At 35.8% G+C, this 27644-nt stretch overlaps 1 protein-coding gene across 2 annotated transcripts in view; it reads right to left on the bottom strand.

The window, feature by feature from the left end:
- Positions 1–27644, bottom strand: part of STAM (signal transducing adaptor molecule) — an 81974-nt gene that overhangs the window by 34910 nt on the left and 19420 nt on the right. The window contains exons 2-5 of one of the 2 annotated variants that reach the window (XM_043563513.1): positions 22735–22819; positions 6001–6076; positions 5824–5919; positions 4103–4252 (exon numbers count right to left, since the gene is read on the bottom strand). In XM_043563513.1, coding sequence (XP_043419448.1) covers positions 4103–4252; positions 5824–5919; positions 6001–6076; positions 22735–22819 — 407 coding nt within the window. The remainder of the gene's footprint in view (positions 1–4102; positions 4253–5823; positions 5920–6000; positions 6077–22734; positions 22820–27644) is intronic. The other variant, XM_043563515.1, reaches the window with a different exon arrangement.

Genomic DNA, 27644 nt, shown 5'->3' with positions numbered 1-27644 from the left:
TATGGTACTGGCACAAAAAACAGACACACAGATCAATGGAACATAAAAGACAACTCAGAAATAAAACAACACTTATTTGGTCAATTAATCTATGACAAAGGAAGCAAGAATATACAATGGGAAGAAGAGTGTCTTCAACAGTGTTGAGAAAACTGGACAACCACATGCACAAGAATGAAACCTGACCACCTTCTTACACCATATATAAAAATAAACTCAAAATGGACTAAAGACTTAAATGTAAAACCCAAACCATACAATTCATAGAAGAAAACACAGGCAGTAAGCTCTCTGACATCTGTCTTAGCAATATTTCTTTGACTCTAACTCCTCAGGCAAGGACAACAAAAGCAAAAACACCCAAACGGGACTACATCAAACTAAGAAGTTTTTGCACAGCAAAGAAAACATCAACAAAACAAAACGGCAACCTACTGAATGGGAGAAAATATTCATAAGTGACATATCCCCTAAGAAGTTAACGTCCAAAATTTATAAAAATATATACAAAGATATAACATAAAAAATATATGAAATATATATTTAAAAAACAAGTTCTACAATTTAAAAATGGGCAGGGAACCTGAATAGACATGTCTCCAAAGAAGACATACAGATGACTAACAGGTACATAAAAAGATATTGAACATTACTAACGATCAGGGAAATGAAAATCAGGATCATGATGAGATAACTACTTCACATCTGACAGAATGGCTAGTATCAAAAGTAAATAAATTACAAGTATTGGCAAGGAAGTGGAGAAAAGAGAACCCTCACATTGTTGCTGGAAATGTAAACTGGTACAGCCTCTACTGAAAACACTATGGAGAGTCCTCCTCAACAGATTAAAAATCCAGCAATTTGTTTAATTTAACAAATTAAAATCCAGCAGTTCTGGTTTTTGTGTGAAAAAACTTCTAGGTTTTTATCCAACGGACAAAAAACCCACTCATTCCAAAAAGACATATGTACCCTTGTGTTCACTGCAGTACAACAGCCAAGACTAGAAGTAACCTAAATGTCTGCTGAAAGATGAATGGATAAAGATATGGTTTATGTGCACGCGGACGTGCACGCTACATGCATGCACGTGCACGCACGCACACACACACACACACACACACGCACACACACACACATTACTCAGCCATAATAAAAGAGTAAAATCTTGCCATCTGCAACAACATGGATGGGCCTAGAGGGTATGCTAAGTGAAATTACGTTAGCCAGAGAAAGACACATGGTATGATTTCACTTATATGTGAAATCTAACAAACAAAACAGAAACAGAAACAGACTCACAGATACGGAAAAGAAACCGGTGGCTGCCAAACAGGAGGCAGGTGAGGGGAATGGACAAAACAGGTAAAGGGGATTAAGAGATACAATCTTCCGGTTATAAGTAAGAGGGGGGATATAATATACAGCATAGAGAATCAATAACATCGTAACAACTCTGTATTGTGGCAGATGGTAACTAGACTTATTAAAGTGACCATTTCATAATGTATATCAACAGTCAATAATTATGTTGTACACCTGAAGCTAATACAATATTGTATGTCAAATATTCTTCGATTAAAGAAAACAGAGAAGGAAGTGCAGAAACAAGCTATATTTAAGCCCTATACTCCTGGGCTGCACACTTTTCAAAGTTCTTTCCGATCATCAGGTTCTAGGTGTTGCAATGATTCCTGTTACTCATTTGTCGAATACAGTCGCAGTGCAACCGTTACTTTTATCTCTATGTCAAAAGTTAGTGCTACGAGAACTGCAGCGGAATGAGTTAAGTGACTGAAGTACGACTTTTCTTAATATTTTTAGATTATTTTCTTCTGTACTTGGATGAAAAAATACACTTTAAAAATCCTAATATTTTCAGAGGCTTTTGTTAAGTACGCTGACAAAGATCTAGTCTGATTAAAATGTAATCATGATTAGGCAACTAAGTGAGTTTAAAATCTCGAGGGACTTGTGTGGATGATCCTACCTGATCTTTTTTTAGTAAATATGAAGTTCTTCACAAACATGGTTTCCAATAATCAGCTATCAGACACAATTGTTAAATAAAATCACCATTCTAGCTGATTATATTTTACTTTATACGCATTTTATGTATTTCTTGTGGCTGAAGACAGTAACTACAACAAAATTAGCTTTCATATGCTTTAGAACATCTAGATGAAAAAAAGAAAAGTAACTCTTAACTTTACTATTGCTGATGTATGTCCTGAACCTCTTGAACAGGAGAGGAACCTAACTTCTGTGCCAGTCAATAAATAAGTGCTCTTGCCAGTGTTCACTCCACTTCCTGTCCTGTGAAGCCTAGTCCGGACAGACACATATCCACTAACCTCTATATCAACCGGAAGGCAGGATCGTGTAGTGGAAAGAACACTGGACTGAGAGTCAGGAGGCCTGTGTTCTACTTCCAGCTCTGTCAACTACGAGCTGTGGCCCTGGGGAAGTCACTTAACCATTCTGGGTCTCAGTTTCCTCATCTGTAAAATGAGGGGATTAGATTAGAGAATCCCTAAAGTTGTTCACGCAACTACCTGAGATTCTAGGTTAACAAAACAAAGCTACATGACACATAGATCGTTAGTCCTTCCTTCTCTAACTGGAACAAATTCCATCGTGGACTGAAAAATAGTTTTCACTTGTACTGAAAGCCGTACTCAAGATCAAGAGCAGTGCTTCCCAAACTTTAACGCGCGCACAGAATCATCTGGAGATCTTGTTAAAATAGAGATAATGAATCCATAGGTCTGGAGTGGCACCTAAGATACTTCATTTCTAACAAGGTTCCATGTGGTGATGATGATGATCAACAAGCTACATTTTAAGTAACAAGCTCTAGAATAGCTTCTCGGGCCACAGAAACTGTAATTTCAGTAAGCATCTATACTCTAGTTTTCTATAGGGAGTCTACCCTTTGGTAATTAAACATCGCCTGTCTTGTCAAGGAACTTAATTATAAGATAGGTTGTTGTTGCTCTGCATAAAATTATTCCCTAATTACACAGATGTTAGAAAACATTCTGAGAGTAGTAAAAGCCAGCTACAAATTATGAATAAATACTTCTTAAAGACATAATTTATCATTGTAAAACTATTCACAAGTCAAATTTCAAGTAAGAAGAAAAATATACTGCCCTTCCCATATCTCCCAAATATATTTCTGCATCTTCACATCTCAAGACTATTCAGACAAACTAAAAGAGTACTTTGGGAAGAAAGTTCAGTTAAGTCTGGATAAATCACTTCATAATTCGGTGAAGTGCTCAAAACCCCGAACTTGAGCCCTCCACAGCTTGAGAGTTTTCTGTGCATGCTTTCACACCACTTGTCATATTTCACCCCATTCCATGCCGTAGGGAAAGACAGTATAATAAATTATCACACATTTGAAGGCCCCCTAGATTCGCTGGGCATCTCAAAGGATGCTTACTCAGAATAGAAAAAAAATAAAAGATACCCTTTCAAAAATGCTTTCTTCGTGACATAAATTAGAGATTGATCCCATTATATAAACTGGGGAAGGGAGAGGCAGAAAGGAAATTTCAGCCTTTCACTCAATCATATTTATGCACTAGTCAGTTCTAATTAAGTGAAAAGCTATTTCATGCACTTCTCTTCTCATCGACTCCCTTATCTCCGTCTCACTTTTAATACAAGTATTCATAAATTTCACTATTAAAACAAACTCTAAACTCACCCTTAAATTTTCAGGACAGCCCAACTTTTAAGCTGTCATTCTTTGTAGATAAAAGTAAAGCATTAAGAGCATTTAAGAAGACTGTCAGTATTAGCTGATACCATACCGCAGTTTTGTCTATATTATTAAAAACTCAAAAATTTTTTAATTGCAAAAAGCTAATTTAATTTATTTATAAAGAAGGAGAAACAGTGGGAAAGTGGAAGTTGGAACAAATAAGTAGTCCCCTGAATTTTTCTGGCATCACTGAACGCAGGACTTAATAACAAAAATTCCTTTAGGGTAGTAAAAACTACCTGGTTTGGAAGAAAAAAAGAAAACTTCATATAAATGTGGCTACTTTAGAGAAACCAACTATAGCACACATGCAACTTTACAAAATACCTGAGAGCCAATAGCTGGAAATGTAACTCCTTGCTCCTTAAGGTTCTTAATCATTGCTGATATTAGACTAAGCTGTGGATCATTCTTAAATTCATCTGTCCATTCGACCATAAGAGCCTTTAATTTTTCACAGACTTTAGGATGACCCTGAAAATAGAGAAAAAATTTAATTAAAAGGTACTAATTGCCTGGGTAATTTAACACAGATACATTAAATATAAATATTATAAAAGTGCTGTAGACATTTTTTTGAATCACAAATTATCCCTAGCTATAGATAATACATAAGAAAATATAGTTGGTTACTAGAAATAATCAAATATTTTTTCACATTATGAAAAAACAATAGGTGATACCAACATACATCCCTCATATCAAAGTAAAACAGTGTGTACTAACTTATACTGGAGGTCAGAGAGACAGAACTTTTTAGAGTATTTCGCAACTAAGCGAGCTTTGTACATCAGGAAGACACAGAAAAGTAGTCTGTTTTGTTTTGGTAATTTTGCAGACCAGTAAAAAATAAGCTGGGAAGAGAAAAAAATGATAGTTCCTTTATTCCTAATCCCTGACTTTTAATATGCCTGACTGTGTCTTTTCCCCAAGTTGTTTAATTATCAGAGGCTGGTTTGAGGTCCACTGCATGTCAATATTCCTAGAAACCTCATTCCTTCAAAATAACACCTCCCCCTTAAGTATAAAATCAATATGTATTTGGAAAATAAAGTAGTCCTTTTTCCTGTATGTAGCTGTTTGCTTTTCAAAATAGTTGTTCTTGCTACTAAACACAAATCTGCATATCACATCTTCAATTAAATTATAGAATACACTAGAATCTATTCATAAACAACCATACATTTTGATGGACACTCAGGACATTAAAAGAATGGTTATTAATTAGAAGACACCTAAATATAAATAAAGAATAAAGCAAAACATGAAAAGAATTAACACATGATCATGTCTGAAAACAAGGTACAGAAATTCTGTAAAGAATTATGGAAACAAATTTTTATCTTATTTCTGAACTGTTTTCTACTAAAACCGAGAAATACTCATCTTCCCCAAAAAAATATGAGGCATTTTCCCTTTTCACATCTTAAAATTTTTCTTGATTATATAACACTCCACCCTCCCCCTCCCCCTGCCGAAAAAAATAAAAAATAATTACCTTTAGAAGGCACAAATTTTTACTAGGAAAATTCACATATTACTAACTTAAATTTTTTAAACTGCTTAAAGTGAATTTTTTATGATACATTCAGTTAAATAAAGAGTATAGTATTAAAATCCTATCATGGTCAGGTAGTGGCCTTACTCATGTCACAATGAAAACAGTGCCATATTTTGGCAGTATTTCTGAACACTTCTACACTGGGAAAATACCTCTGTGGCTACACAAATGGTTATAAAAACTGTGCCCAAAACACACTGGTATTACTTAATCAGATAAAAAAATACACATATTTTCTTATCAGATGAAAGGAATGATGAAGAAAACAGGTTAAATATAGTCTAATCTGGTTTGGAAAAAAAAATTATCTAAGTACATAAATCTATAGTCTCTTCAGCAAAATAACTTACATACTGACATACTGAATAGACATAGCCTAGGAAGCGTTTTTAAAAAAAGAAAGCACAGACCAGTCCTTTGTGATTTAAAATGTAAAGAACTGAATAAAATACATGAAAGAAAAAGACTGTATAATGTCCCTTACCTTGTTTAATACGTTGCTTACTTCACTGGCAAAATCTCTTGAACATACTTCTAAATGAAAAATTTTGCCACAGTTTGATACACATGCTCCTAGAAGCTAAAAGCATAAAATAGCAAGTTAAAAAGGCTCTGTTTTAGCAGAAAATTTTGTGGCAAAACTTAAAATGAAATCACTCACAGTCAGAGCCTGCATAGCAACATGAGGATCTTTATGGTTCACCCTTCTCATAATAGACCGAAGACAATCTTTAGGTCTAAAAAATGAGAAATGTAACAATTAGTAGTACATCCAGCCATTTTCCCCCTTAACATAATAGGTAATAGACTGTACCATACAAAAGGCAGTTTAATTCTTATTAACTAATTCAACTAACAAGTTCCTTTAAATTTTTCAAACAAAATTAACAGGCTCTCTTCCTTAGCAATCATACATTAGGCATTCCGTACTGCTTCTGGATGAAAAAAAAGTTCTGGAAATAAAATGGTAGACCAAAACTTCCACTTCCGCTCACGATGGAATAACTGGACCCAGACTTATATTCCTGTTGTAAACAATGAGAAAAGTAGAAAAACATACTTAAAATATATACTCAGGTAACTGTTTGGGACATCAGGCCATAGGCAGTGTTGAATAGTCTCTAAGAAGGAACACAATTAGATTAAGACAGACATTTGCCTCAACTTTCCACTCAGAGGCACTTCTCAAATATCGGTACAGGCTTTCTGCCTAAAGGCAATTTCTGGATCTCAGGGCAGAGAAGATGATCCTAAGAAGTGAATGGTGATCTGAGTTGAGGGTACAGAAATCAAAATTCAGACCAGAACTATTTCTTCATATAGCTCCTTCTAATGTGTCTTATAAATTCTGTCTCCCTTGGCCTCCCTGAATTTTGATTTTCTAAAAGATCAGTAAACTTGAAGACATGCTTAGGTACATGAACTTAAGTACAGAGGGGAAAAAAGACCAAATAAATTTAATAGAGATCATCACTAAAAATATTTTTAAAAGAGAAATGGAAATAAAAGAAAATCATAAAAATATTCAAGTGGTATATAAAGACAATAAAAAAGCGTAAGTTCAACCTTGCAGATATCATCCAGAAAAATAGCAAATTTTGACATTTTAATCCAACCATATCAACATTTATATTAAATGCAAATGGTCTAAGCACACCGAATAAAAGACAGATTGCTAGAATGGATTAAAAAAAGCAAGGCCCACCTAAATGCTCCCTGTAAGAAACTGTTTAAATATAAAGACTTACAGAAGTTAAAAGTAAAAGGATGGAGGAAAGATTTGCAAACAAGAAAGTTGAAGTAGCTATACTAGTATCACACAAATTGCACTTTAAGTAATATTACCAGGGATATAGAGGAAAATTACATAATGATAAGGGGATCAATTCTCCAAGAAGACATAAAAGATCTAGATGTGTATTCTTATCCAAAAACAGAGCTTCGAAATACATGAAGCAAAAATTGATAAACCTGAAAAGAGAGACAAATCCACAATTTAGTTGGAGACTTCATTCCTTTCTTAGAAACAGATAAAACAATTAAACAGAAAAACAGGTAAGGAACATTGCACTCTGCAATAGCGGGATAGATATTACTTCTGGTGCACACAGAATACTAACCAAGATAGACCATATATTGAACCATTAAAAAAAACTTAACTTTTTAAAAATTGAAATGATAACATGCTATGTCTTTAGACCACGATAAAATTATACTATAAATGAATAACGTAAAGAAAATTGGGGGCGCCTGGGTGGCTCAGTTGGTTAAGTGTCCGACTTTGGCTCAGGTCATGATACGACAGCTTGTGAGTTCAAGTCCTACGTTGGGTTCTGTACTGACAGCTCAAAGTCTAGAGCCTGCCTCAGATTGTCTCCACCTCTCTCCATTCCTCCCCTGCTCATGTACTGTCTCTGTCTGTCTTTCTGTCTCTCTCTCCATCTCTCTCAAATATAAATAAAAACATTAAAAACAAAAAAAAAGAAAATTGGACCACAGTTGGTCATAATACATTATCCTTTTTATATGTTATTGGGTTTGATTACAATATTGCTGAGGATTTTTGTACCTTTGTACATAATCGGTCTGTGCTTTTCTTTGTTTTTGGTACTGACCTATTGAAGGGCTTATAAAATGAGTTCCAAGAAAGAAAATTCTAAGTCTGGATGACTTCAGTAGTGAATTCTATCAAATAATTGCTATTGTGCTGAATACACAATTTTTTTGTAGATGTCCTTTATCAGGTTGAGGAAATTTCCTTTAGTTCTTAAAGTTTTTGTTACAAATGTAAATTGAATTTTTTTCAAAGGAACTTTCCACATTTATTGAGATGATTATATGTTTTTTCTTTAGGCTTTGAGACAGTAAATTACACTGATTTATTTTCAAGGGTGAACCAGGCTTGCATGCCTGGGATAAAATCCACAAGATTTTTTTTCAAAGAACCAGCTTTACTTCTGAATTTTCCCTATTGTTTTTCTCTTTCCAGTTTCATAGGTCTCTGCTCTTATTTTCATCATTTCCTTTCTTCTGCTTCCTTTACGTTTGCTCTTCTTGTTTCTTAAGATAAAAATTTAGATCATGGACTTGGGACATTTCTTCTTCAAATATAAACATTTAATTCTATAAATTTACCTCTACGGATAGCTATAGCTACATCCTCCAAGTGTTGATATATTTCATTTTCACTTTCATTTCACTGAAAATATTTTCCAAATGCTGTTGTGATTTCCACTTTGAGCCACAGGTTATGGCCCAAAGTGGAGATAAAATATGATCATAAAAAAATGAAAAGGAAAAAAAAATAGAAAACAAAGGGAACAAAGAACAAATAAAACATACTGAAAACTAACAGCAAAATGGTAGCTTTAAATCCAACCATATCAATAACTACATTAAATAACCTAAACACTCCAATTACTAGGCAGAGACTCAAATTGGATAAAAAAGGACCAGGTATATGCTGGCTATAAACTATCTACAGGAAAATCTACTTTAAATATAGACAGATTAAAAGACAGAAACAAGACAGGAAAAGAGAATATCAATATTAATTAAAAGAAAGTCACTTTGGGCCTTTTTTTGTAAAAGTGAACAACCTCTTCAAACTTCTTTTAGTTAAGGTAAACAGGTCTTTCTGTAACTGCGAAGTGGCACAAGACAAACCTTCCAAAAGCAGGGGATACCTGTACTTTCATGTAGCTGGGGCTTCTAACGACTTTTTCTCAAATCACAGACTAGCCAGAATGGACAGGTTTGTCAGGAATGTACACAGCTGCCTTAGCAAATGTTAGTTCTGATGAACTAAAGCATTGAAGTCAATTTCACCATTCACAAGTTATTATTCCAACCCACCTCAACAAACTACTGTGGGCTTCAAAGAAAGCAAGACAGAGCTTTAAGAGGGGGCTCTTTTCTATCAAATCCTCTCTACTCCCACTCATCTCCCATCATACCACTCTCAGCCATTCAGTTTCTATGTGAAGTTACAACCGCTAAAAATAAACTATCTTAGGCTGAAGGTAAATGAAAAACTAAGGCGTGAAATCTCCTTAATCTTCAGACACAAATATCACAGGGCCGTGCTACCGTGCTTTCTTTTGCAATTCAGACTTTTCCAGTTTCCCACAGAAAACACAGACTGCAGAAATGAAGCTCTTAAGGCAATTCTGGAAACGACACATTCTTTAAATACATTGTATCAGCAGTCACTCTTCAACCTAACCTAAGTGAATTAATAAAATGTTTCATTCTTGCTCATTCATCTTATTGAAAAAGTATCCAGAAAGCAAAAGCCCTCTACCTACAGTGCCATATGTTCATATGGAGTGCTGAACAATACCGACCCTTATGATTAATCCTGTCACCAATACTGTCAGACTCAATCACCATCTCCATGTATATTACAATGACACTATGGAAAAAAAGTTCAATAGGTAGCAAGTAACTCTGCTGATAATGTTTTCATTAACTAATGTTATGCCATCATTTTCACTTTGGCTTTTATGAATTTTCATAAGCTAAGTTTTACCAAGTCTTATATATAAAACAAAGCCACAAAAAGTCACCATCAAACTAAATCTTTATGACTACCAAATCAGCTTTCACATGTTAGTTGTTTTTATTTACAAATATCTACAAATGGGTAGAACTCTGAACACAGAACAACTTTCTATGTACAAAGTCATAAATATTAGATAAAAATAGTAAGAGACACTTACATCACATTTGTCATTCATGCTCTTAATGACTGTGTGTCTCAGGTATGAAAAACTGGAATTTACAATTTTGTTTACTAAAATCCACTGTTTTACTCTAATGATATATTCATTGTTTTGTTATCTAGGTCAAAGCTCACATTCAATATTTAGAGCTGGCCTCTGTGGCAAATTATGTATTCCAAAGATACCCACAATAGTAACTCCCTTCCCACATGCTTTTGTATGAAGTGACTATGACATTTCCTATCAAGAGGTAGTTTACTAACCCTCCTCCTGAATCTGGGCTGACCTCAGTGACTTGCTTGATCAACATAATGTAGTAAAAGTGATACTGTGAGACATAATAGTTCATAAAAAGCTGTGTAGACTTCACCTACATCTTAGAACATTTGCTCTTAGGAAGCTCCCTCTGAGATCCCAGCTACTATTCAATGAGAAACTCAAGCCACATGTACAGGTTTTGGTTAGTGTTTCAAGTGATAGCTCCAGCTGAGGTCCTAACTGACTGCCAGCCATCAATTGCCAGCCATATTGAGCATCATCCCACTCAGGCCTTCAGATGACTCCAGTCCCAGCCATCGGGTGACTGCAAGTTCATGAGCGACCTCAAGCAAGAAGTGCCCAGCTGTTAACCCACAGATCCATGACATATAATACATGTAATGCAAAATATGTGCAAAGCATAATACATATACTATACAATACAATATATAATACATGTATTATAATATATAATACATGTATATCAATACATATTGATACTTCAATATCAGATTGGCATGTCTTGATTCATGACTTTAACTTTCAAATAACTGTTCGTTTTAAGTGCCTAAGAACACAGCACAAAGAAGTGAGAAAAAATAAAATTGGGAGTAAAAACCCAATTTTGAATTTTGCCTCTGCTACTACTTTTGGAAAAGTCACATTAAAAATCTCAGTGTTGGGGCGCCTGGGTGGCGCAGTCGGTTAAGCGTCCGACTTCAGCCAGGTCACGATCTCACGGTCCGGGAGTTCGAGCCCCGCGTCAGGATCTGGGCTGATGGCTCAGAGCCTGGAGCCTGTTTCCGATTCTGTGTCTCCCTCTCTCTCTGCCCCTCCCCCGTTCATGCTCTGTCTCTCTCTGTCCCAAAAATAAAAAATCTCAGTGCTTGGGGTGCCTGGGTAGCTCAGTCAGCTGAGTGTCCAACTCTTGATTTTGACTCAGGTCATGATCCCAGCGTCGTGGGATCCATGCTTAGCATGGAGCCCAAGATTCTCTCTCTCCCCCTCTCCCCCTCCCCCACCACTTGCATGCAATGCTTACTCTCTAAAATAAATTTTAATTTTTTTATATAAATAAAAAATAAAATCTCAGGGCTTTAGCTTCCTCATCTATGAAACGATCTCTAGTCTCGAGGATTCTACAGGTCCTAGCTATAAAATATATGGTGTTTTAAAAACTGCAGTAAAATACAAAAGTAAAATCATTGTCTAGGACAAATAAAGATGAAAAAATGAGATTGAATCAGAACCCTATGCTAGTCAAGGACTTGGCTCCTGCTACTATCCCCACTTCCTCAATCATCATCTTCTTTCGCCCCTTACAATGGGTCATTCTCTTCGGGATAAACAGATGTTATATTTAATACAGTCCACCATTAAAAAGAGAAAATTCCTATCAAACAGCCAGTTAAAGAAAGACTCCACTTAAACAGTAGCCAAAAGGACAAAATATAAGACACTTCACCAAAAATGTTCAAGACTGTAAGAGGAAAACCTTGCAACACTACTAAAAAATACAAAGATATGCTATGTTCTTGGATAGGAAGATTTAGTATCATAGAGACAATTTATTAATTCAAAACAAAGCCAATTTAAAAAGAAACAGTTTTGTTTTTAAACTAGTCAAGCCAATCCCAAGGTTTATATGGGGACAGCAGGAAGGGGAAGGAGTATTTAGAAAAACTTCAAGGCGGGGGGGGGGGCAGGGAGGGCAGAAAAGGAAATCTAGCCCTGTCAATTACTGAAATGTAGTCTAAGGCTTTAACAATTGAAATCAGGCGGTAGCAGCACCAATGAAACAAAAGATAAAGTTCTAAAATAGTTGGGGTAATATACACAGTGTATATATATGTAAAGGAGCATAATATATAAAGGCAGTATTTCAAATCAGACAGGAGAAAGATGGATTATACAAAAAAATGGCGCTGGAATTTTAGGTACCCAAACAGAAAAGAATAAAGTTAGAGCCATACCTTATACTACATAAGAGGATATTCCAAATAGATCAAAGATTTAAATGTAAAAAATGAAACCACCAGTACAGAGACTCTGGAAGACAGTTTGGCAGTTTCTTACAAAGCCAATCATAGTCTTCCAAATGATCCAGCAACCATGCTCCTAGGTATTTACCCAACTGAATTTGAAAGCCTGCGTCCACACACAAAACACCTGTACCTGAATATATTTCATACTGGCTTTATTCACAGTTACCAAAAACTGGAAGGAATCAAGAAGTCTTTCAATAGATGAATGGATAAACAAAACTACGGTATACCCATAAAATGGAATATTATTCAGAAATAAAAGGAAGTGAGCTATCAAGCCATGAAAAGACACAGATGAAACTTAAATGCCTTTTGCTAAATAAAAGAAGCCAGTATGAAAAGCTATATATTATATCACCTCAATTATATGACATTTTAGTAAAGGCAGCATTATAAAAGCAGTAAAAAACCCAAACCAAAACAATGGTTGTCAAAGGTTCAGAAAAAGGGAAAAAAGGAATGAACAGGTGGAGCACAGGACCTTTTCAAGATGGTGAAGCTATTGTGTGATATTGTAATGACAGATACATATCATTAAAGATTTGTCAAAACCCATAAAAGTGTACAGCACAAAATGAGACTTTATGGAAACTGTGGACCTTAGTTAATAATAATGTACCATTACTGATTCACTACTTATAACATATGTCCCACACAATGCAAGATGTTAATAATAGGAGTAGCTTCACGTAAGGGATAGGGTGGGTATACAGAATTCTTTGTTCTGTATGCTCACTTTTTCTGCAAATCTAAAACTGTATTGGGGCTGTCTGACAGCTCAGAGCCTGGAGCCTACTTTAGCTCAGATTCTGTGTCTCCCTTTCTCTCTGCCCCTCCCCTGCTCGTGCTCTTTCTCTCTCCCTTCCTCAAAAAAATAAACATTAAAAATTTTTTAAACTGTATTTAAAAACCAAAGTCTATTAATTACGAAACAAACAAACAAACAAAAAAATGAAACCACAAAGAAAAAAATGAGTTAATTCCAGTAAAGCCTGAGAGAGGGAAAGTCCTATACAATTCATAATTCTACAAACCATAATAACCATATATAATTAAAATCTTCTAAATGGAAAAACAACAAAGTCAAAAGAACAATGTAACATACATATACACATATATACACATAACTCAAATTATAGACAAGGTCTGTCTCTAATATATCAAAAACTATAAGAAATGAAAGGATATGTACAGACAGTTCACAGAAAAGGAAACATAAAAAGCTCTTAAACATAGAAAAGGACGTTCAACTTTGCAAACGATAACAGTGAAACCTTCAACTCTATGGAAGACTATCCCATGATGAGCCCACAGTGATGTATATGGAAGGGATGAATTACTATATTGTACACCTGAAATTTATATAACACTGTATGTTAAGTGAAATTTAGTTAAAAAATCTGAAGCCTCTTCACCTTTATGGACAGGGGTCAAAAGAGAGCCCCAACCACTCCTTCCCAGGTCTCAAAGGTTCCATCTGCAAAGGTCTAGAGCAAGTCTTAGGCACTCAACTTTCTTTACTAAACAATAATTGAGAATTTGAGAACACATGTCTATTATTCCTATTTCCCAGTGCCTAAAGAGAAGCTCCAGACTATTCTTTTCATCATTAAACAGCTCTGCCTATGCATTACTTTCCACCTTCTGAAACTTCTCCACTCTGTCCTCTAGAATTCACAGTCTGTTGTCAACAAAAGCCCTGCTCCTCAGGCCTTTTGCTCTACAGAAATCTGGCTAGGGACGACACTACTCTTACTATATATGGGCCTTCTTTGCCCCCTTTACTACTTCCAAATCATTCTCCCTCCCTCTTTCCTAAAACAGTCCAGTTTTCATCAGGTCAGACTATCTTCTTAATGCAATTTTTTTTTTTTTTAATTTTTTTTTTTTTTCAACGTTTATTTATTTTTGGGACAGGGAGAGACAGAGCATGAACGGGGGAGGGGCAGAGAGAGAGGGAGACACAGAATCGGAAACAGGCTCCAGGCTCCGAGCCATCATCAGCCCAGAGCCCGACGCGGGGCTCAAACTCCCGGACCGCGAGATCGTGACCTGGCTGAAGTCGGACGCTTAACCGACTGCGCCACCCAGGCGCCCCAATGCAATTATTTAAAAAACCTCAATTACCCCCTCATCCCTCAATGATTTTAACTCCTGGCTCCCTACTACTCTCTCCAACATCACTGCTGTCTTAATTCTCAGAGACGTTAATTACTACACAGGTGCTGTTCCCAATATCTTGTCTTTTCAACTTCTATCCCACTTTATTATTATTAACTACCATGGTCATAATCCTAGACCATATTATTGCCAATAAATGAAAACCCTCTATAATCTCAATTTCAAGCATTCCAACTAGCACTTCTATTTTTCTAACTCACTCACTCTCTTATATCCAACTCTGTACTCATTTAGGGCAAATCACCTCTTCTCCAGCTACCCTGTACCTTTCAAGTTCTTAAAAAGCACTAAGTTTGCAGGATTCATGTAGATGTTACTCCCTCTGCCTGGGACTTGTTGCTTTCAGCTCTTTGCTTCTTCTCAGCTTTAAAGTCATAACGTAAATGTTACCCCTTCACACTAGAGCTTTCCTAAAAAATCTAAGTAGGTCTCCCCTTTTATTCTCCACTAAAGCACTCTGATCACTATCTCCTTCACTTGTTATCTATTTCTACCTTCCACAAGTAGACTGTCACCACAGCTGATGACAAAGGCTATACTGCTTTATTTACCACTGCATACTTGAAGCATGATACCTGGCCAGTACTCACTGTTTTGTCAAATAAAAGAAAAAATGACTGATGCCATCAACAACAGTTGGCTACCATTCTTTAAAAAAGCACTTAAAAGACCTTGAAAATTAAGGGTATTGAAAGACATCTGTTTCTCTACCGGACTGAAAATGTGTGAGTCAGAGATTATTTTTTCCTTAAAAATATCAGGAAATATTCTATCAATTCCCAGTTGAAAAACAGAAATAGTCACAGCCCAAGTCAAGATGATACAGACAAAATGAAAAGCATAAAAATTTTAGCAAATTCTTTTCCAAAGGCCCCTATTTGTATTTTTCACAAAATGTCAGTAAAGACTACCATTATCCTTCTAATTCTATAGGAATAAATCAATGATTTACTACCTAAATAGACCCCTTAGCCAAGTAAAGAGAAAATTTGTATCATGTTTTCCACATTCAGTCAACTGTATCTTTGTCTAAAGCCAAGCAAAAACAATTCAGACATAAAATAATAGCGGAAATCAATCTGGATGTCAATTTCTGAACTTTAATTTTAACTTGTTATTGTGGGTAATCAAGACCTACCCTTCACATTTATTTTTCACATGAGAATATAGACAAATCAATTAAAACTAATAGACAAAAGCTATTCATTATGTGAAGACATGTTAAGGAAAACTGCTACCATCATTCAAGTTCTCTTGATTCTAAAATGACTTTTCAGTCCATCATATGACCTCAATGGCTAGGCATTTTTCAGTACTTACTGAAAATCATGTGACTATCTTAGGAAGTCAGAAAAAACTTTAAAAATGTTCTTTAAGGTTTTAAGTCCAGCATATTCAAACATTTCAGGCTTAAAAAAACCTTCAATAACCTTATATGAAGCAAACAGTAATAACATCTACTAGGCTTCCTGAGATTGATACAATTATTTACAATCGTTAATTAAATAATTTTAGTTAGCAATTACTAAAGTGTGTTAAATATTCTACATATCACTAATCAAAAATTGATGTTAAACTAGAAAATGATTTCTAAATTTGTCTATTTAACAAGCAATGCATTACTAACAGACATTAAAAGAAATACATTTCTAAGGCTACCAGGATATGTTAATGAATTAACTAAAAATGTTGAATAGTATATACAATATGCTCATTACATATAAATGGGAAATAAATTCATATTTCAGGAAAGAAACAACAGAAAGATACAAAAGAAACAAAAATGGTACCTATGGAAGATGGGGAGGAAAACAGGGATGGCCATTAGACTTATCAATGTCATCTTTTTAAGTTTTAATTTTTGAGCCAAAATAGATCTATTTTTAAAAGAAAAAAGTACAGGGACACCTGCATGGCTCAGTCGGCTAAGCAACCGACACTGGATTTCAGCTCAGGTCATGATCTCATGGTTCATGGGGTAGAGCCCCGCATCAGGCTCCACGCTGACAGCTTGGAGCCTGCTTGGGATTCTTTCCCTCTCTCTCTGCCCCTCCCCTGCTTGTGTACTCTCTCTCTCTTCCCCTCAAAATAAATAAATAAACTTAAAAAAAAAAGTATGTATTTTATAGGAGCACATGTATTTCCTGAAACCAACACACATAAATACACTCACACATATATACGTATGTTTTAAAGGCTAGAACAACAGGACTTTTAAAAGAGAAATCATTACAGAAGATTTTTCAAAACATTGGAAGCTGTGTTTCTGGGTCACAGTTCTGACTAAAGACAATTTCACAATGACGGCTCTTTTTCTTCCCCTTAAGACTTGAAAATATTTTCCAAACTGCCATAACTTTAAAATAGATGAAAAGTTATCTATTCATCTATTTGAATAGATAGATTCAATCTATTTGAATAGATAGATTTTTTTGGTTAAAAATAAAAGAAGAAGAAGAAAAGGATTTGTGGGGGGTAGGTGGGGGAAGAAAGACTTGATATAAATTATTTTATTTGTGCACTAAATAATTCTACAATATACTGAGGGTTATAAATCATTTTGATAAAAATATCAAAGCTTACAGAAAAAAAAACTTTCCCTAAAGTTCCGTGCACAAATCCCCAAATCCACCCTCTTAAATAGATCTGTATATTTTATAAAATTAGATTAACACCAAATGGCAATGCTTTCTTAAAAAATCCAGACTGTTGCCTAGTACACAAAAAAGCTTATGAAATGCATTCCAATCCATAACTACCCTCTACTTCAACCTACCCTACCCAAATTTGTCTCAGGAAATGTCACATCACATGGGTGTAGTTTCAGGAACGCCCTTCTCACACCAATCTTCTGTAAAGCGCAACCAGGTATCCAGAATACCTCACTGACAACCCACAGTAATGTCCAATATTCTTATGCTACCATCAGCAATCATAACTAAACATATGATTAAACTAAACTAAACGTAAACCAGATCTCAAGTTCTTCATATACACTAACTACAAAATGATTTCAGAGATTAAAAACAAATTTTAAGTGGTTACCAGATGCTTGGGGGAGAGGGATAGGAGGAGTTTTCTAGTAAACAGTTTCAGCTGGGCATGACAAAGAGTACTGGAGATGGATAGTGACGCTGACCCCATAACAATGTGAATGTACTGAATGTCACAAAACATGCCACAAAACAGTTAAACTTATAAATTTTATGGTATACTGTATGTATTTTACCACACACAATAAAAGCAGACAAGCAAACAAAAGAAGTATGAACACCACCGTAAGTATCCCATAGTTTACTACTCACCTGAGAAGAACTTGAATAATTTTCTACTACTAAGTCGATCTGAGACTATCTAACACAATTTGTAACAATCCTTCTTAGGCATGTAGGTACAACACAATAATTTCAGGGGCCCACAAAAATGTTTTATTTTAAAAGAAAAGGAAAAAAATGAACTTCTGAGGCAAAGAAAATGTTTGGATGTGTAATAATATATTGTCTTGATAACAACACAGTCATAAAATAGTTTTATTAATTTTCATGGAGAAATGGACCCATGAAGGCAAAAGTGCCCAGGGCCTGTGAAAAGTCCGAATAGGTGGCCCTAATGGTTACCACTTCCTATTATGAAATTACCAAGTTACAACAAAAAGTGAAATGCACCTGGATATATATAAAACATTATTCTTAAAGAGAAATCACACATGAACAAATATTAAGAGTTTGAAAATTTTTTTAAAGCTCAATAATATCAGAATAGCATCTCAATTACTATTTAATCCTTTTCAAACAATTCTTTATTAATGAGAGCTGTGAAGACATATTACATTCATATAAATAAACAAATGCTTGGAAATTAACTTAATGAGGATTTAAAGGAATCAGAAAGGAATAAATGTTAAGGGAGGAAATACAAGTGGAAGGAAAAGAGAGAAGAAGAAAGGAGAAAAGACTACTTGAAAGGACAAACAGAACTAGGGACGCCTGGGTGGCTCAGTTGGTTGACTGAGTTGGTCTCAGTTGGTGACTCAGTTGTCTGACTTCGGCTCAGGTCACAATCTCAAGGTTCATGGTTTTGAGCCCTGCGTTGGGCTCTGTGCTGACAGCTCGGAGTCAGGAGCCTGCTTCCAATTCTGTGTCTCCCTTGCTCTCTCTGCCCCTCCCCAACTTGTGCTCTGTCTCTCTCTCAAAAATAAACAAAAAAATAAAAAGCACAAACAGAGCTACACTTCATTGTTTAAATTAGCAAAGTTGAAAATACTCCCTAAGTAAATTCATAAAAATTGCACAATGTCAATTAAAATGCCCAAAAGAGGAGCGTGTGGGTGGCTCAGTCAGTTAAGCATGTCTTGATTGTGGCTCAGGTCATGATCTCTTTGTGGGATCGAGCCCCACATCAGGCATTGTGCTGACAGCACAGAGCCTGCTTGGGATTCTGTCTCCCTCTCTCTCTCTGCTCCTCTCCCGCTAGCTCTAGTACTCTCTCTCTCTCAAAATACGTAAACACTTTTTTTAAATGCCCAAAAGATAGCTGAAATATTCAGAAATATAATGACAGCTATCTAAAATAAATACGAAAAAAAAATGAGCATGTGTCTAAACTATTGATATTATATTTAAAAAACACAAATGGAACACAGCTTTTAAAGTTACAAACTAAGACCTTTTTTGAATTCTATGAATTATTTTTATATATTTATTTTTTAACATAATTTATTGTCAAACTGGTTTCCACACAACACCCAGTGCTCATCCCAACAGGTGCCCTTCTCAATGCCCATCACCCACTTTCCCCTCTCCCCCACCCCCCATCAACCCTTATTCTCAGTGTTTACAAGTCTCTTATTATTTGCCTCCCTCCCTCTCTATAACTTTTTTTCCCCTTCCCCTCCCCCATGGTCTTCTGTTAACTTTCTCTAGATCCACATATGAATGAAAACATACGGTATCTGTTCTTCTCTGACTGACTTACTTCACTTAGCATAATACCTTCCAGTTCCATCCACATTGCTGCAAATGGCCAGATTTCATTCTTTCTCCTTGCCAAGTAGTATTCCATTGTGTAAACAAACCACAATTTCTTTATCCATTCATCAGTTGATGGACATTTAGGCTCTTTCCATAATTTGGCTCTTGTTGAGAGTGCTGCTATAAACATTGGGGTACAAGTGCCCCTATGCATCAACACTCCTGAATCCCTTGGGTAAATTCCTAGCAGTGCTATTGCTGGGTCAGAGGGTAGATCTATTTTTAATTTTTTGAGGAATCTCCATGCTGTTTTCCAGAGCGGCTACACCAGTTTGCATTCCCACCAGCAGTGCAAGAGGGTTGCCATTAAATTAAGACATCTTAAATATATAAGGACAACATAGATGGACCTTGAGGGCATTATGCTAAGTGAAATAAGTCAGAGAAAGACAAATACTATATGATCTCACCGATATGTGACATCTAATAAAACTGAACTCACAGCAATAGAGAACAGGTTCATGGTTTCCAGAGGTGGGGAATGGGGATGAGGTGAAGTAGGTGAAGGTGGTCAAAAGGTACAAAGTTCCAGTTACAAGTAAGTTCTGAGCATGCAATTACAGCATGGAGAGTACGTTACAATACTTTATCGTAATTTTAAAGTTGCAAAGGGAGTAGACTTAAAAGTTCTCACTACAAGAAAAAAATAGGGGAAAGAATAACAAATAAATGTTACTAGGAAAATAATGTTAACATGAAGAAAAACAAACTGATCTCTTCAGCTTCATTGTACATTACACAGAATTTCAGATAGATTATTAATTATTTAATTGGAAAAATATGAAATATTTCTAGTAATGACAGGGAGTTTAATCTTTGCATTTCAAGCACCTAACCCATTATAAAAGGTGACTACAAAATGGAATATCAAATTTATCTTTATCAACATAAAAAGAAAACTGACAGAATGAAGAGAAGAGGGACTTAGTAACTGAAATACCAGATAAAACTTGTATCTCCAAAATATACAGGGATGCAGCTAGGTTGATACCTAGTGTTTAAGGGACAAACTGTCAGAAAACTGGAACTTGAATCAAAAAGAGGTAAAGTTGCACCCAGTTAACCACATGCCAGGTACGACTATAAACATTTTACACATGTTAACCAATCTCACACTGACAATTTGCCCCCTACATAGAAGATGCTATTTTTAATCCTCCATAGCAAACAAGGAAAGTGGTCAGAGCTCAGATGTGAACCCAGGCAGTGTCACTCCAAAGTCCATGCTCTCAACCACTCAGCTAGCTGCTTCTTTCCTCTGCACAACAAAAATTCACGGACCTGTCTACTCTACAAATCTAAGCCTACCAGATAGATATAAGTTACTACAACACAAACAAAACAAAAATAAGAGTGATTTTGATAGAGTGTTTTGAGGATTCACAGGACCGTGATATGATCTGCAGCAAAGGGGATAAAGAAAGCTTCTAGGAGAAATGGTATCTACATTGGGCCTGCAAGGATATGAGACACAGAGACAGAAAATGGGAGAATAAAATATTTCACACTAAAGGAATAGAATGACCAAAAGCATTAAACTAAGGTAGAAAAGCACTGGCAACTGAAAAGCTTGAGTTGAAAAAAATGGTACTCAGGGGAAAAATAAATGGAAAATAAGAGAGTCAGATGCCTAGAGGGAGGCCAGACTTAACTGAGTGCAGAAGGGAGGGGAGTAACATGGGAGGAGTTGTTATATGGTAACGAGATATAAGAAGCGGACAGAAAAAAATGGAAATAGAAACATCAGAAGGTTAATTCACTAGTCCAGGCACGGTAGCGAATGTCTCACGTAAAATGGGACCAACAGAAATAGAGAAAAAGGAATAGATCCGTAGCAAACAGCAGCTACTCCAATTCCAATTAAATTAAGGAACTAACAGGGTCAGGACTCAGGTCAGAAAAGGACTCAGCATGCTAATATGTACTAACAACAAAGGGGATATGGAGGAGGCCACATGTGGAGGCCACGCTTTGGGGAACTTGGCTGTTCTGGGGACAAGGGCTGCATGTTATGGGCCAAAAAGGGCTTGACTGAAGGGGTAGAAAGACCTTGAGGACAAACTGCCCCTGCCTGGTTTGGCTATGCTGAAGAAGTTAACTGAGGAAACTTCAAAATATCAACACTTCTGAGAGATACTATGGAGGCAGACTGACAGAATTTCTCAACAATATTAACGTGGAGGTGACTCTGAGGTTTTAAGAACAAATGAAATAATCTTGTCATTAACAGAGACAGGGAACAAACGAGGGGAAAAAAGGTTTAAAGCAAAAAGAGACATGACTTCAGGTTTCCACATGTTGAGATGAAAGCTTATACAGTATCATGTCCAGAAACAATGATGTGTCCTCAAGACTAGTGCTAGAGAAAAATCACAACTGAAAATAGAGATGTCACCCATATAAAGATATTAAGAAGTTGTAAGATTTAAAACAAAAAAAGTACTAGAAAAGAAAAAAGTATTAGGGAAAAAATGGATCAAAGAAAGTTTAAGGAAGCATATATTTAGAAGGGAAGGAAGGAGAGCCAAAGAAAGCATCATCAGAGGGTTAAGATTAGCACCACAAGAATCAAGTATAATACAGCAATGCTCTCTTACATTTTTCACAACCAAGTACATAAACAAGACAGTATTTTTGTGGCACAAAGGGGTAAATGAGGCTACCAATAACCTGACATTATTAGCCCAGGAATTAAGGAAACTATTAATCTGTATACCAGTTGTTAATCCATGTGCTGTATTGAAAGCTCTGTATTAGGCTTTATGCCAAAAAGTTTAGGATTATACTGTCCTAAAACTCTCTTTCATAGCCACTCTTTTCAATTAGGTGCAATGTTGCAGATATGACAAAGAAGAAAAGAACTGAAAAATAACCATGAAACTTGATAGCTGAGAAATCACTAATGGTTTTAAAAATCAGTGGGAAAAGCTAGACTTCAGGAAGCAACTATGGACAAGGGTAATTAAAATAGCAACATTGTTACCAGTCATGTTACCCTAAATGGTCATAAAGAGTAACTTAAATGGGATGATTCCTCAAATCTTGCCGGCCAAAAATTCTGAAACTAATTTGTAATATGCTTTACCTTGTGGCTCTCATTTTATTCACGTTAATAAAGAGAATAAATAAAGCTCCTTTGAAACTCTGCAACACTTACCCAGTGCGAGACTGACCGACTTTGTCACAAATATCCAAAATGAGGCCCCAATCCTCAGCAGTATTCATCTCACTGGTTGCTTTCTCTGTGTATTATGGAAAGAAAGCATAGACATATCATTTTAAAAAATCTTTAAGAGGTAAATGATCACAAATTAATAAACTGTGATAAAATCAAGTATCAGCAACAAATAGGAATGGCTGCCAGGAGTGTGTTCAATGAAATGTTCAAGTCCATCTTTAAAAGGGGGTAGGAGCACCTTACTGTCTATTACAACCATTTTCCCGATAAACACTTCAGTTGCTTGTTACTTAATATAATAAATAGGCCACTGATGCTTATTTATAAAAAAAAAACTACATACAGGTCTACCCTTTTCCACACACAGAAAGACTAAAATAAGAAATACCTTCATTATCAAATAATTCTTAGCTTTACTTGCCAGTGAAGAAACATGACAAATCTCTACCAAAATGTTTCAGGTAATTAAATTATATGATTTTGTTGATTTTCGTGTCTGACATGGGGAAGGGGGAAAAAATGAACAAAAGAAAACCAAGCTTTAACTGAGTATTTTCCATTAAATAAAAACTTGACAAACTAAATTAAAAACATCAACAGAGGTACCCCATACATGGAGTCCATCATCTCACTAAGCTCCCTCCCTTCATTACAGCAAAAGGATTTTTGAAGCAAACACACAATGACAAGAAAAACATGAGCAACAATGCCTCAAAAACTATATAACAATATAAGCATGTGGCACCTACTTAGAAGACCCAAAAAAGGTGCGTCATATACTGGCAGTAACAAAAGAGCTTAAGAACCACCGAATTCTCAGAAAAGTCATGTCCTAGTAGCAGAAGGTAATGCCTACAGCTGACAGTGGAGAAGAAAGGACTTAGGGAGAATGGGTTAATGCTCTGGGAAATGTAGGTAGGTACCTACTTTGCCTTCCTTATTCGAAAGCTCTTGCAACCACTTCTCTCCCACCCACCTGAGTAAATGAATGATTTGCTTTCTGAAGATAAAGAAAGGTTTCCTTGATAAAGAGACATCAGGCACAGTTGACACATAAGCACCAAAAATAAGGAATTACTTCTAGTTTCCAGTACAGCACTTAAGGAACTTGGAAGTTACCACTCCAACCAACCAAGTAAAAAGCTATTAAATAAAGTGAAAACAACTCTTCTTAGATCCCTCAGAAGTGGGATCACAGGACAAATGCTGTCCCAAAAATCAGAGACACACAGATAGATGGATACATAGAAAAACAACAGAGCAGAAACCCGTGAGCAGAAACGTCACCAGAAACCAGTACCATAGATCTAAATTTTAACAGCCAAATTGCTGGAAGCTAAATGTGCACAATTCTGAGTTAAAATCCAAAGGGGCCCGGACACAAGAGAGTTACTGCATTTTTGCAAATTTTACTTCCATAAGCTCTCCCAGGATCTCAAGGTGAACACCAGAGAAAATTTTCTATTTTTCAGCAGAGGAAGGGAGACAATAACCACTGTGAGATACACCAGAGCATTCTCTTCTTAACAAGGCCTCCCTGTTAATTATTTTAACTAGCACCTAACCAACTCGTGTTTTACCAGAGATTAACCCACCTAGGGTAAAGGAAATTCCCAACTCCAGTCTGCTCCAGCCTTCATGTTTGTAAGGGGATTACCCAATTGCAGCCCATCTGGCAATCCTTTCCCACCTAAGAGGGAGGAAAAAGCTGAGCATGGGAGAAATTCACACCTCAGGGGCAAAGGCTCATTTTAAAAGACTACCTACCCACCAGACTACAGAACACTTCTTCTTACCTAACATCTTACCATTACAACTGGTCTAGCTTTCAGCAAGCCACCGTATAAAACAAAAATCACAGTTTGAAGAGTAAATATTAGAACCAGATTCGCACATGACAGGAAATGTTGGAATTATCAGAAAAGGAATTTTAAAAGCTCTGATTAATATGCTAAGAGCTCTAAAGGAAAAAGGAGACAATATGCAAGAACATATTGTAAGCAAAGAAATGGAAAAAAAGCAAAAAAAAAAAAAAAAAAGGAAATTCTAAGAAAGAATCAAAAAGAAATGCTAGAGACCAAAAACAGTCTAATAGAAATGAATGCCTGTGATGGGACTCATCAGCAGACTTGGACATGGCTGAAGAATGAATCTCTGGACTTGCACATATGTCAAGAAGAACTTCCAAAACTGAAAAGCAAGAGAAAAAAAAAAGATGACTGGAAGAAGAAAAAAAAAAACCAAAAACCTGCAACAGATCATCCAAGAACTGTAGGAAACTACAAAAAGTCAAACGTAGACATAATTGAAACAGCAGAGAGGAGGGGTGCCTGGTGGCTCAGTTGATTAGACGTCCAACTTGGGCTCAGGTCATGATCTCAAGGTTTGTGAGTTTGAGCCCCATGTCAGCCCCCACCCCAAAATAAACATTAGAAATAAAGAAATAGCAGAGAGGAAAGAAACAGAATAGTTGAAGCAAAAACAACTCAACATTTCCCGAAACCGATGTCAGACATCAAACCACAGGTCCAGGAAGCTCCAAGAACACCAAGCACAATAAATATCAAAAAACTACACCTAGTTGTATCATTTTCAAGCTGCAAAAAATCAATGATAAAGAAAAAAATATAAAAAGAAATCAGCAGAAAAAAATACCTTGTCTAAACAGGAGTGAACATAAGAATTACATCTGACATCTCAGAAACCCTGCAAACAAGGAGGAAATGGAGTGAAATAGTTAGCAATGAGAGAAAATAACCATCAACCTATTATGTACCCTGTGAAATTATTCTTCAAGAGGAAAGCAGAAATAAAGACTTTCTCAAAGAATCATTAAAGAAATTTGTTGCCAATAAACTCACCTTGCAAAAAAAAATGTTTAAAAAAAGAGCTCTTCAGAGAGAAGAAAATGATATAGGATAGGGTGTATGTGTGTTTCCATAAAAGTGAAATAAATGACAGCAAGGATATCAGGAAAAGGAGAGAGGAACTATGAATATTTCATTATTCGTTTCACTTGCCTGCACTACCAGTGAAGTGGTATGTTATTTGAAAGAGCAACCACTAAAAATAGCAAAAATAGAAGTTAATTAATATGCTACAAAAGTGAGAAGACTGAATCATATGAAATGTTGCCTTAAAGTCACAAAAGGCAAAAAAAAAAAAAAAAAAAAAAAAGTGGAAGAAAAAAATGGGAAAAAATAACAAGGACTACAACTAGAAAACTGTAACAGATATGGTAGATATTAATCCAACAATACCACATTAATGGTCTAAATGTTAATGGTCTAAATACAAATATTATCAAAGTGATAAAAAAAACAAGATGCAACATATTTTGTCTACTGGAAGCCCACTTTAAATACAAAGACACTGGGGCGCCTGGGTGGCGCAGTCGGTTAAGCGTCCGACTTCAGCCAGGTCACGATCTCGCGGTCCGTGAGTTCGAGCCCCGCGTCGGGCTCTGGGCTGATGGCTCAGAGCCTGGAGCCTGTTTCCGATTCTGTGCCTCCCTCTCTCTCTGCCCCTCCCCCGTTCATGCTCTGTCTCTCTCTGTCCCAAAAATAAAATAAACGTTGGAAAAAAAAAATTTAAAAATAAATAAATAAATAAATAAATAAATACAAAGACACAAACATTAAAAATAAAGAGATGGAGAAAGAGATACTATGCTAACATCAATTAAAAGAAAGTGGGAGTAGCTACATTAATTTTAGACAGAGCAGATTTGGGAGCAAGTAAAGTTACCAGGGATAGAGGCATTACATAAGGTGAAGGGTTTAATTCTCCAAAAAAGACCTAACATCCTTACTATGTACATGCCTAATTACAGAATGTTAAAATATCAATGTCAAAAAGTAACAGAACTGCAAAGATAAATAAATGAAGTCACTAATATAATTGGAGAGTTCAACAGCCCTCTATAAAAAAAATGGACAAATCCAACAGGCAGAAAATCAGTAAGGACAAAGTTGAATTCAACAATACCATCAGACAATTGAACATAATTGGCATCTACAGACTATCCAACAACAGCAGAATACACATTCTTCTCAAGCTTACATGAAATATTCACCAAAATACACTGCATGGCCATAAAACACACGATAATAAATGTTAAAAGATTAAATATCTTACAATGTCTGCTCAAGGACCACAATGGAATTAAATGAAAAATTATTAAAAAATAGCTAGAAAATCACAAAATATATGGAGATTAAATAACATGCTTCGAAGTAATACACAGTCAAGGAAGAAATCTCAAGAGAATTTTAAAATATTTTCAACTAAATGAAAATGAAAGTACGACATACCAAATTCGTATGATACAGTTGAAATCTATGCATACTGGAAAAGTTTACAGCTTTGAATGCATACATTAGAAAAAAAATCTAAAATCACTAACATAAGCTTCCACTTTAGAAAACCAGAAGAGCAAATTAAATCCAAAGTAAGCAGAAGAAAAGAATTAGAGCAGAAATCAATGAAACTGAAAAAAGAAAATAGAGAAAAATCAATACAACCATAAGTTGGTTCTTTGAAAAGATCGATAAAATTGATAGTTGAAAAAGAAAAAAATAAAGAGAAGATACAAATAAATAATATCAGAAATGAAGGAGATGTTACTACAGATCTCGCAAACATTAAAGTAATACGAACATTACTATGGCTCAATAATATTGAGAGGATCATGGGAGCCTCCAATTTATAGCCAATCAGTAAGAAGCACAGGTCATATCCTAGACTTTGATTGGCATCTGAAGTGGAGAGTGAGGACAGTCTTGTGGGACCGAGCCCTTAACCTGTGGGATCTGACATTATTTCCAGGCAGATAGATAGTGTCAGAATTGAGTTAAATTAGTGGGACACTGGTCAGTTATCCACTGAGA

Source organism: Prionailurus bengalensis, chromosome B4, assembly GCF_016509475.1.
Source record: "Prionailurus bengalensis isolate Pbe53 chromosome B4, Fcat_Pben_1.1_paternal_pri, whole genome shotgun sequence".
In the NCBI taxonomy this organism is placed as follows: domain Eukaryota; kingdom Metazoa; phylum Chordata; class Mammalia; order Carnivora; family Felidae; genus Prionailurus; species Prionailurus bengalensis.
The sequence above is the reverse complement of the archived record's forward strand: the minus strand, read 5'-3'. Positions and strand labels throughout refer to the sequence as shown.